The sequence below is a fragment of the Oryza glaberrima genome, chromosome 1, assembly GCF_000147395.1.
Source record: "Oryza glaberrima chromosome 1, OglaRS2, whole genome shotgun sequence".
Taxonomy (NCBI): domain Eukaryota; kingdom Viridiplantae; phylum Streptophyta; class Magnoliopsida; order Poales; family Poaceae; genus Oryza; species Oryza glaberrima.
Window position 1 is genome coordinate 4052040 of NC_068326.1, and position 12079 is coordinate 4064118.

A 12079-nucleotide genomic window follows, 5' to 3' on the forward strand; every position below is an offset into this window, starting at 1 on the left:
ATGAATTAAATAATAGGAAAGAATAATAATTACTTATTTTTTTTAAGTAAGATAAACGGTCAAACATAATTAAAAAAGTTAACTGCGTTAAATATTTAAAAACGTAGGGAGTACGAAGGGAGTATATTATATCTGAATCGAGGTCGACGCGTCCGTCCAGCTAATTGGTTCTCATTTGATTTGCCCATGCTCGAGTTGACATTTTTTTGGGTCCTCGAGCTCTCTCTCGCTCAAGGTTAATTACCCACTTAATCACTGGGATTTAACCGGGATTTGGTGGGGAAAGCTAATATTTTAATCCGTTTTCAGTCAGAAACTGCAGGCCCCGACGACGACCACCTAGCCTTAGCCCCTTAGCTTCCTTCTTTATAAGGAGGGCAAGCTACCATTGCAAGGACAATTAACTTTGTTCAGCCATCGCTTTGCTTGATACCCTTCTTGTTCAGAGCCTACGTGATTAAGCTAAGCCTGGTTTAATATTTCGAGATCGGTAACGACGATCGATCGAACGCCGCAATGGACGTCGTCGTCGAGAGCCCGCCGGTGAGGGACGAGAAGAAAGTCGACGTCGCCGCGGTATGATAACATAAATTGGATTTAATTACGATCTTTTTTTTGAGACGTGATGATGCTAATTGCAGAGTTCTTGAACAAGATCAAACTGAATTCGATTAATTGTATTTGGGTGCAGATTGGAGGCGCGCCTCCAATAGTCTTTGAGAGTTTTGCACCATCGACGCAGAGAGATTCAACCATCATCAAGAAGGTATCCATCCATCGATCGATCAATCGATCGTAATTTGTTCTGATAATTCAGAAATTGGTGATTAATTATGTGGTAATTATTGTGACAGGAGGAGAAGATGGAGGCAGCGAAGGCGGAGATGGGCGAGGTGAGGGAGGAGAACGAGCGGCTCAAGACGATGCTCACACGCATCGTCAGCGACTACAAGTCGCTGCACACGCACTTCCTCGACGTCGTCAAGGTCAAGGAGCAAACGGCGGCGGAGATCGCCGGAGACGACGACGACCACGAGCCCGACGACCTCGTCTCCCTGAGCCTCTGCACGAGGCCCAACGCCGCCGCGGCGCGCCGGAAGGGCCACGAGAGGACGCCGTCGTCCGGCGACGGCGGCGACGACGGGCGGCTGTCCCTCGGGCTGAGCTGCGCTCGCGGCGGCGTTGCCTCCGACGACGACGACGACAAGCAGGCGAGCCGCCGCGCGTTGCCGCCGATGCCCGTGCTGAACCTCAGCTCCGACAGCAGCGGGGACGCCGCCGGCGCCGGCGCCGGCGAGCCTACCCAGCCGAACAAAGCGTCCAGGAGCTCGAGCGGCGGCGGCGATGGCGCCGACGACGAGGTGCTGCAGCAGCAGCAGGCCAAGAAGGCTAGGGTTTCCGTCAGAGTCAAGTGCGACACCCCCACGGTACTAATTAATTACAGAAGAACGATTACTCTTCTTAATCCCAATCTCTAAACCATAATAATTACGTAATTTACCCGTGCTAATCACGTTGTTAATTATGATTAGATGAACGATGGGTGTCAGTGGCGGAAATACGGGCAGAAAATCTCAAAGGGGAACCCTTGCCCGCGCGCCTATTACCGTTGCACCGTTGCACCCAACTGCCCTGTACGCAAGCAGGTACGTATATACGCGTATAAATACGTATTTACGTTTACAAATACGTATATGATTCGAATGATGCGTACTTAAATTGAAGCGAAAATTTAAATTTGTGTTGGTTTTGTGTTAATCGATGGATCAGGTGCAGAGATGCGCGGACGACATGTCGATCCTGATCACGACGTACGAGGGCACGCACAGCCACCCGCTGCCGCCGGCGGCGGCGGCGATGGCGTCCACAACGTCGGCTGCGGCGGCGATGCTGACGTCTGGCTCGACCACCTCCACGATGCACAGCGGCGGCGGCGTTCACCACCACCTGCCGTTCGCCTCGGCCGTCGGCGGCGGCGGCGGCGTCGGGCTGCTCGGCCCGACCACCATCTCCACCGCCACGTCCTGCCCCACCGTCACGCTCGACCTCACCGCGCCGCACTCGCTCCTGCACCCGTCGTCGGCGTCGCCCTACGCCGCCGCCGCCGCGGCGTACGAGTCCAGCAGGGCGCTGCCGGCGGCGTGGAGCAGCGGGTACCTGGCGTACGGCGGCGCGGCGGCGGCGCAGCCATACTACGCCAAGGGCGTCGCGCCGTCGCCGTTCGGCCATCATTTCGGCATGATGGGCATGGCGGCGGCGGCGGCGAGGCCGGCGCCGGAGCAGCTGTTCGGCGGCCAGACGACGTCGCCGTACCTGCAGAGAGCCATCGGCGGCGGCGGCGTCGCGCCGGCGGCCGTGACGGACACGATCGCGAAGGCGATCACGTCGGACCCGAGCTTCCAGTCGGTTTTGGCGGCGGCGATCACGTCCTACATGGGGCGCGGCGGCGGCGCGGCGGCGCCGAACAAGTGAAGCAAGTTCATAAAATTGATCTAAATTTTGTTTAGATAATCAATTAGATGGTAATAATTGCTTGATTTGTTCTGCTATACGTACGTATTAGTCTCCTAATTGGCAAATTGATGTACATAGAGTACAGTATATATAAGCATGCACAAGCGTGAGATCACTCAATTGTATATGCACTATGTGGGGGGAAACAAATTAATTCAAAATGAGGCTTTTGATTTCCAGGCTTCAAGGAGCTAGACATGCATGCGTGATAGTGTCAGGTAAGCATAATTTTTGTACAAACAGTACTGATCATGGAGTGATAATATATACTCCCTCCGTATTTTAACGTATGACGCCATTGATTTTTTAACCAACGTTTGACCATTCGTCTTATTTAAAATTTTTATGCAAATATAAAAATACTTATGTCATGCTTAAAGAACATTTGATGATAAATCAAGTCACCATAAAATAAATTATACTTACATAATTTTTTTAAATAAGACGAAAGGTCAAACGTTTGTCAAAAAGTCAACGACGTCATACATTAAAATATGGAGGGAGTATATGCTGCGCAGGAAAGCAAGAAGGAAACAAAAATCCATGAAAATAACTTGACCAAAGTTAAAATTCTCCCCATATATATGAGAGATTAATTGATAGTGTATTTTGGTGATAACCACTGACGATCTCTAGTGGCCTGATTTTGGTTAGGAGCGTAAACTCTTGATTTGATCGAATGCAATGTTGACAAAACAGCTACCAGCAATAAGTCTATGATGCAATGTCATATCAAACATAACGTGTGGTTTGATAATCTCTAATGTAGACAAGAAAACACTGCAAAAATAAGGTAGATACAATCTAAATATTATTTATGAATAGGTGCTTAATTAAGCACGATAGGAATGATTGTTATTGAAGTGGTCAATCCAATCGATCGAGTAAATCAATATACCAACTATTTTAGACTTTTGTAGTCACCGACTAAATGATCGAGAACTAAGAATAAGATTAAACACACTTGGATAAAAATCAACTAAATAAAATATTTTTTTTCTTGCAATACATAGCTAGTTATAAAGGAAACTAGAGTTTGGTGTGCTCAAGTTCATTAATTAAGGTGGAGAGAGGCTCACCAGAGATGGGCAGTGATGAACCTTTAAAAAACAATTACCGGTATCCTATATATATATCATAGTATATATAATATTCTGATTTCAACTAATAATGTAGTTAATATAGGCAACATCTAAATATTAAAATTTGGAACACCACTAACGATGGGAAATCTATTGGAGAACCCCAAACCTAAATTTAGTTTGCCTTCAGCAACAACAGTGGCTTAGATAAATTTGGCCCATGCCATTGTAAATTTGTTGTATTAAGAAAATCATGTCATTTTGTACGCATCAAACATGTTTGGAATTTTTTTTACTTTAATTTTACATGAACCAAAATACCAAATCTACGGCCTCATCGGTTCGCTTATTGGAGGAATAAGCGAAACGGCATATTTACAAAAGAACAATAATTTGTACGTAAAACTTTTATATACGTGTTCTTAGCGATCTAAAAGCAAACGCTCGAAAATAAACTTCGATGAAAAGACATCAAAATCAACTCCAAATTTAAAGTTGAAAATTCAAATTTTGCCTGATAAGCATAAGCATAAGCGAAATGATGAGGCCGCTAAACACAGAACCTGCCCGTCAGTTCCATGTTCTTTCTTCACCCTCCCCTCTCTCTTCACCTCTCCTTCACCAATATTCAAAGGTTTTCGTGAAGTCTAACAAAATCTAAACCAGAGGTGCCATGAACATGCTAGGTCCATTTCAAACCAATACGGTCCTAGAAGGCTGGACTGGACTTGACCCGTGTTGGTTTTCCACTGAAAGAATAAACAGCTAGGTCCGTTTCAAACCAATACGGTCCCAGAAGGCTTAACTGGACTAGGCCCGTGTTGATTTTCTACTTAAATAATAAATAGCTATAAATGTACCCGTATTAAATCTAGAATTCGAATCCGGATAGGTTGGTTCCACCACAAGAAACCAAACCAATTGAATTATGCTCACTTCGTGATCTCCGTGATGATTTTGAGTACATATGTCTCCTTGGTGATATAACCGAAGATTACTAAAGTATAATCACACGACAAACATTATTTAGCGGTTTATTTTAAGTTGATGTGCATGTGCTCTTGTTAATATTGGACCTAATGAAGTTATATGTGAGTATCTGATTAAATGATGTCCTCAAATAATGATCATTCTAGGCTGCGAGAATATATACTACCTCTATTTTTTAATAGATGACGCAGTTGACTTTTTCTCATATGTTTGACCATTCGTCTTATTCAAAAATTTTATGCAAATGTATAAGATATAAATCACACTTAAAAAACTATGAGTGATAAAATAACCCATAAAAAATAAATTATAATTACGTAAATTTTTTGAATAAGACGAATGGTCAAAACACGTGAGAAAAAGTCAACAGCGTCATCTATTAAAAAACAGAGGGAGTAGTTTGGTATTTTCAGAAATCTTGCTTTCACAAAGCCGATCTTTAATTTCTGCAACTGCAGTGATCACAAGATACAAATAAATTTCTTATATATATATATATGCTATAACGTTTATACTTTTTTACCCTTTTTGAATTACCAGCGAAAGTATAAAATAGAAAAGTAGGTAGATAAATACTTGGATTTTAGAAAGGAAAAAAACATGGTGCAGTATATGTATATTACTTGGACAAAAAGAAGATAGTGATTATACGAATTGGGAATACTAAGACCAGATGGAACACACTGAAAACATTGTTAGTTTGGTAAAATCTCACTCTAATCCTTGAAATAGATTTATTCTTTCCGACTGTCCGACACCCTCTTAATTTGAAATAATATTTCATGAGAAATTTTACGGTTATTGAGAGAAAGTATTTCGAGATACCAAATTCCATTATATTCTTAAAGATGGTAAAATCATCCATATTTCACGGATGATACTGGACTTAAAAAGGTCCATTATTCAAAAAGAGAGAAAAAAAACTGAGCTAGTCGAAGTGCTCTTGCATTGGACTGAACGATTTGCAAGTTTAGATGGGCCTCCTTTTATGGGCCTCAATGTTGGGTCCCACACACAAAGATGGGCCTGCAATGAGCCTCATCCAAGCAAGGCCTTACCGGCTTACCCTGTTCTTGGGCCCTTATGAGGAATGGCACATCTGATTAACTCTGCAGATATACAACCAGTTATCTGCAACTTGTAAGAGAAGATAAGGAAGAATGGGGAATAAAATGTAAGAAAAGTGATGGAAAAATAGAAGCCGCCGTGGGAAGATGTTTATAAAATTAATATCGATGCTTCCTTCTTCGCTGAGACTGGCACTGGAGGCTGGGGTTTTGTGGCAAGGGATTCAAAGGGTTCTTTCCTTGAGGGAGGTGCTGGAAGCTTATCGTGGATGGGCAACGCCCTGCATGTGGAGGCGTTAGCAATGATGAAAAGTCTAGAAAAAGTGTCTCAACAGGGGATGACAAAAATTGAGGTTAAAACGGATGCACAGATGCTGGGCAAAGCACTTATTTCCCAAGATCTGAACCGTCGCCCTGATGGTGTCATTTTCAGAAAATTAAGGGCTTTCTTAAGATCAAACTTTGATGTCTTTTCTATTTCAGTTTTCCCTAGATCTTGTAACAAAGTGGCTGATTGTTTGGCCTCTTTTGGTGTGGGTATCGTGGCCACTAGCTCCAAGTGTTTCTGGAGCCAAGCCCCGACGTTTGTATCTCCTTTGGTCTCCGGCGATTTGCCTGGAGATACTGGTTAATGAAAGCAGAGGTTTACTGTGTCAAAAAAAAAGTTCTCTGCAACTTGAGAATAGCATGAGCGTTTGTCCACCAAAATTCAATGCGAAAAATTTTACTTTACTTCAGTGATATCAAGAGGTAATACCAAAATTTTTAATGTAAATTTTTATATCTTAAGTAGCTTGATTTTACATTAGAATATACGATAAAGCTAATTAATTAGTGGAGATGGAAGAGGCTATTGGAATTATGCACAAATCATCACGATTTTATAGCTAAAACAATACGGCGTACTCCTCCGTTTAGAAAAAAATTAATTCTAACGACGAATCTGAAGTTCTAAACATATGATTGTCTAGATTTATAGTTAAGATTTAACTCTTTTTTTTTTAAGTAGTAAGTCAAGTGCATACAAGAACCGATCGATCGATCACGAACGGCGGTACAACTAACAAGCAACCAAGAAAAACAAAAACAGAAGTAAATTCAGCGTTCAGAACGACGATTCCGACGAGTGCGCCGCCGCGGCGGCGTGCAGCGGCGCCCCCCACGCCTGCGCGTGCGCGGGAGGCGGCGAGGCCGCCGCCGCCGGAACGCTCCACGCCGGCGCAGCGGAAGTAGGGTACGGGAGGTGGCCGCCGCCGCCGACGCAGCCGGGGGTCGCGTGGTTGTGGACGCCGTCGTAGGTGGTGACGACGTAGCGCGGGTCGTCGCCGTCGCGCTCCACCCGCTTCTTGACGCCGCACCCCGCCGCCGAGCACCGGTAGTAGTTCCGCGGGTTCGGGCTGCTCTTCACCGCCTTCTTCCCGTACTTTCGCCACTTGAACCCGTCGTCCAGCACCTCCACCTCCGACCTCGTCCTGAACCCGATCCTGCTCGTCGTCGCCGCCGCCGCCGCCGACGACGACACGCCATACTGATCATTGTTCCCGCCGGCGACCACCACCGGCTGCGACGGCGGCGGCGGAAGCGGCAGCGAGTACACGGAATGGCCGAGCTCCAGGAATTCACCAAAGGAACAGCCGCCGCCGCCGCCGCCGTCGACGATGTGGTCCGCCATGAGAGGAGGGAAGCACAAGGAGGAGGAGGTGTTCGACGCCGGGTACGAGTAGGCGTACGACGTCTCGTGGCAGAGTCCCAGCGAAGCCGCCATGCTCGCGTCACTGTGCGTTAGCTAAGCTAGCTGCTGCTGCTGCTGCTGCTGATTGAGTGTTTGACAGAATTTCTCGTGTCAAGCACTGCAATTTATACTGCCGAATCGATTGGTCCAAACTAGCTGGCTATGTGGATGGTTCACACGAACGATCCTGATGATCAGAAGGTTCTCAGATAGATGGATTAATTGTGTCACATGTCGATTGTGATTACTTCTTACCGTGACAGTGACACCCCTGCTAGCTAACCCCTGCACTTTTGGCATTTATGACCGCACAAACTTAGCCCCTGGTCAGGGATGAATTAACAATCTACTGCTCCCCACCGGTTTGATAATAATTATCGCTTCGAACAATTAATGACATAATCTTAAAAAGCAACTTTGATAACTGTTTTTCATTATAGTATAATAGAAATATCAATAACTATATGATTTTGTTGAAGTAGCTTTTAGGACCAATCTATACATATGGTCATTATATTTCTAATATAACTATTTTATATTTTATAGTTAAAGTTTTTTCAGGTTTGACAATAGGTTTGTTCAGAACGATAAGTAATTTTAACCAAGAGAGAAGTATATATACTGAAATTGTGGTCAATGTTGAGACATTGCATTATGATGACCATGACTTGATTGATTGGATGATCGATCCCTCAGTATTTTCTCCGTTCTTAAATATAAGCATTTATGCATAATATAAAGATTCCCGTAGTATTCACTATTACACACGGAAATTAAATCCAAACATTTTCAAGCTAATCCAATCGAGCAATTTAAAATTTAATTAAGGAGGTGACCAAGGGAGAATCTTTTACCTCAATCTTAATTTTTGCTAAACAATCTCAGAGTTTGTTTGGGAGGTTTCGGACAGCTCAATTTTCTCTCAGAATTAAAATTTCTGCCAAACAATTCAGCATTTTGTCCATATTATAACCAGCTATATCTGCATAATTCAGAAAATAAAGTAGAAGCAAGAAATTGGTAACTTAATTATTCCGATTCTTATCAGCTGGATTCACACCATTCGCTTTTCAAAATCTAATACTTTCCAAAGTCCAAACAGATCCTTATAGGAACGGATCATCGGAAGAGGTGTATATATATATATACGGTAGTCCAAGTTAACGTGGGAGTCCAAGCGGTCGTGTCGACGGATAGCACTAACGTAACGTGCGTGCGTACGATGCACCTGGCCCAAATGCAAGCGACACCTGTAAAAAGGGGCGCGCGCGTCCAATCTAAGTACGTATCAGGCGGGGCACTGCAGCGGCGGCCGGGCGGGCAATTCGGCCGCGACTACGGGTGCGAGAAATTTACCGGCCGGCCTACGACGCGAGCGATCGAGCGCACGCGCCGCGCGCGCATGCTGATCGCTCGCTCGATCGTTGCCACGCACTGGTTTCTTCTCGATTTTACTTTGCGTGGGGTAGGCCAAGTTTGACGGGGACGCGAACTCGCGAAGCACGTACGAACGACCAGAAAATTAATATTAGCAAACGGGTTTTTACGTAGATAGCGAAACTACCCACTTACATATCTAATCATGAAGCATACTCAGTGTAATATAGGTGAACCATACTTAGTGTGTCAGGCGACTGAAATTCTAGAAATTTCAATTAACTTAAACCTAGCGCTAGATTTGGAGAGAGAAGGAGGATGGTGAAACTCACCGGTAGACGGTGCACTGGTGTATGTAGGCGAGAACTTGCCTCGTATGCGTTGGCGGGAAAAAGAGTAAAGAAAAATAAAGTTATTGTGTTTATATGAGTCTTCGAATGATCTAAACCATTCAGAAGTGACTGAAAATCATTGAAATTATTTTAAGGGATTGTGTACTCCTCGTTTAACAGAAAATCCCTCCTAATATCTTGTAATTTTTTTTATCATTGGATTGATTTGAGATTCGTGCAAACCGCACAAAACCCAAACCACTTATCCTTCCCCTCCTCCCTGCCGCCACAAAAATCGATCGAGCGCTCCTCCTCCCTTGATATCGTGCGCCTCCTGTGCTGCTGCCGCCACCACCGCTGCTGCCACCGTTGGCTAGCCGAAAGGTGTCAACGGCACCGGCGAGCCTCCCCCGGGCGGCCCCCTTCCTATCCCTCTCCTCTCCTTTGCCTCAAGCCAGCGGCGGCGAGCTGTCCCGTGTCGTCGTCTTCCCCGTCGCCGGCGGTGAGCACCACCACCGGCCGCCTCCTCCTACCACTCTTTCCGCTTTGCCCCTGTCGCCCGCTCCCGATCCTGCAGCTTCGGCGGCGCCACTGCCGCCTCACCGCCCGCCCGATTCGCCGCCCGCCGCCGAGCTGCTGCCTCCCACGGTTGTCAGGGTTATGGATACCACATACCTACTAGTAGTTGACTAAATCTCGGCAGGATCCACCACATACCATATCTTATACGGAAACTGACCTCGAGGGAGTTCCGGATAAGGAAAGACAACTAGAGTTCTACATGGAAACGACAAGGACTACTCGGATTGTATCCATATTGGTTTCCCTAGTTCTACTTGTACAAGGGGACACCTATGAGTATAAATACAAAGCCCCGTAGGAGGAGAGGGGGCACGAGACGAACAACACACACACCCACCATGAGAGGATCAACAACCACCACAATCTACGGGACAACATACAAGCCTACATACGCACGCCGCCGGATATCGACTTTAGGGATAGGATGGCTATTCCCCTACGGTGTCTCCGGATATTGTCAGGAGATACGAAAGCGCTATCTCTGATCTCGCCGGACACGGATTCGAGGAGCAAGGCTACCCTGTTGTCGACTACGAGTCAGATCTTCAGACCGCCATGTCGACAACAGTTCGATAGGCTACCCACATATTGTACTGGTGTTATTATGGTGAATAAAAGCAACTCCGGCTCCGGCCAACAGGATGTAGGGTTATTACTTGACAATTCAGGGGTCCGAACCTGTATAAAAATCCTCGTCTCCATCTCTTTTACCTCAGCCTCGCGTATATCCTAGCACCGACGATCCCCATACTGTCCAAATACCGTAGTGTAGTCGAGACATCAAACGTCGACAACGGCCATCCCTCTAAAGCCGGCGAACTCCCTCCTCTTCCCATTCCCCTCCCCCCTCCCAACCCCACCCCACCCTGGGACCCTAATTCATCGGCCCTCTGTCGGAGTTTGGGTTCACCGGCACCAGAGAAGAAGATGTGGTCGCCGGAGTTAGAGAAGAAGAGCACGAATCGTGAAGCACATCCAGTGATCCAAAATTTACAAGATTTAAGAAGTATTTTCTGTCGACAGAAGTTTAGCAATTCTGTTATTTTAATGTAGATAAACGACTTGCCTTGTATGCATTGGCGGGAGGACGAGGGGAAGGATAAAGTTACTGTGTTTGTAAGAATCGGCGAATGATCTGAGCCATTCAAAAGTGACTGAAATTCGTTGATATTTTTTTTACTGAGAACCAGACTCCTCTAATATTTATACGTTATCTTTTGATCGTATATTATTATATCAGCCAATTTTGAGTTGAGCTTAAAATTTTTTGGCATGCATGTGCTCAATTGATTGGGTAGATTGTATATTACCGTTAAATTTATTAATTAGCTAGCCTAGTGGATCATCATAAGGAGGACGCAAAAGAAACTCTCCTCTTTTTCCACTTCCCGGCCGGTTAAGTACGTACGTACCAATGACAGGAATGAGATAATAATAATATGCATTTCGCCATCGATCGTCATCCAAAAACTGGGATCAAGTTCAGATACAATGTTTTCGACCTGTGCTCTTGGCCAACTAGTCATATATTAAATGTTGGAGAAGCCAGTGCCGTAGCCACCTTTACATGCGTGCACTTGTAAGCCGTCTTCCATCAAGAAAACGTGCATTTTGTTTGCTTGAGAATGATGGACTAATTTTTAAGTACACATCGGTCTACAGTACTATACATCGTTAGGCACCGATCTCTTTGCTGCTGGCGGATTCCGGATGATCCAGCGAGTGTATTGAACGATCGATAACTCTTACCAAGTACTCCCTCTGTTTTGACTTTTATCAAAATTAAACTGTTTTAAGTTTAACTAAATTTATAGATAAATATAGTAATATTTATAATACTAAATTAGTTTCATCAAATCAATAATTGAATATATTTTCATAATAAATTTGTCTTGGGTTGAAAATGTTACTACTTTTTTCTATAAACTTGCTCAAACTTAAAGCAGTTTAATTTTGACTAAAATCAAAACATCTTACAACCTGCAACGAAGGTAATAAGCACGTCAATGATTCATAATGCACGCTAGTACATATACAAACATTGGCCGGAACTCAAAATAAAAATGAAGAAAATATTTGCAATTAAGCATGTTTCATACACAAACCATGCATCGTAATGACTAATGAGCAAAATTACACCCGGTTCACGACTCGTGCAAGAACATTAATTAGTAACTAGACGACTGATATATAGAATTAGTATCAACGTTGTAGAGTAGAGTGGTATGTATCATTACTTTCGCTAGAAAGTCAAGCTCAAATTTAATCTACATATTGAAAAAAAGGAGTTCGTGTCAAGTTTATTTGTTTTTTTAATAATATATCTCTTGATGTGTTAGTTGGATTTGGAGTTAGTGTGATTTTATGAAGTGGTATATATGTATGTAGTATAAAAATTATCTA

At 44.3% G+C, this 12079-nt stretch overlaps 2 protein-coding genes across 2 annotated transcripts; one reads left to right on the forward strand and one right to left on the reverse strand.

The window, feature by feature from the left end:
* The first annotated feature begins 417 nt into the window (after window positions 1-417).
* Window positions 418-2710, forward strand: LOC127754912 (probable WRKY transcription factor 72). Its single transcript, XM_052280522.1, has 5 exons — window positions 418-576; window positions 692-766; window positions 855-1427; window positions 1533-1646; window positions 1771-2710. The coding sequence occupies exons 1-5, from the start codon at window positions 517-519 to the stop codon at window positions 2470-2472; spliced, it is 1524 nt and encodes a 507-aa protein (XP_052136482.1). The 5' UTR covers window positions 418-516; the 3' UTR covers window positions 2473-2710.
* A 3824-nt stretch (window positions 2711-6534) lies between these two features.
* Window positions 6535-7469, reverse strand: LOC127759030 (probable WRKY transcription factor 50). The gene has a single exon (XM_052283954.1). The coding sequence runs from the start codon at window positions 7416-7418 to the stop codon at window positions 6759-6761; it is 660 nt and encodes a 219-aa protein (XP_052139914.1). The 5' UTR covers window positions 7419-7469; the 3' UTR covers window positions 6535-6758.
* Between the last annotated feature and the right edge of the window lie 4610 nt (window positions 7470-12079).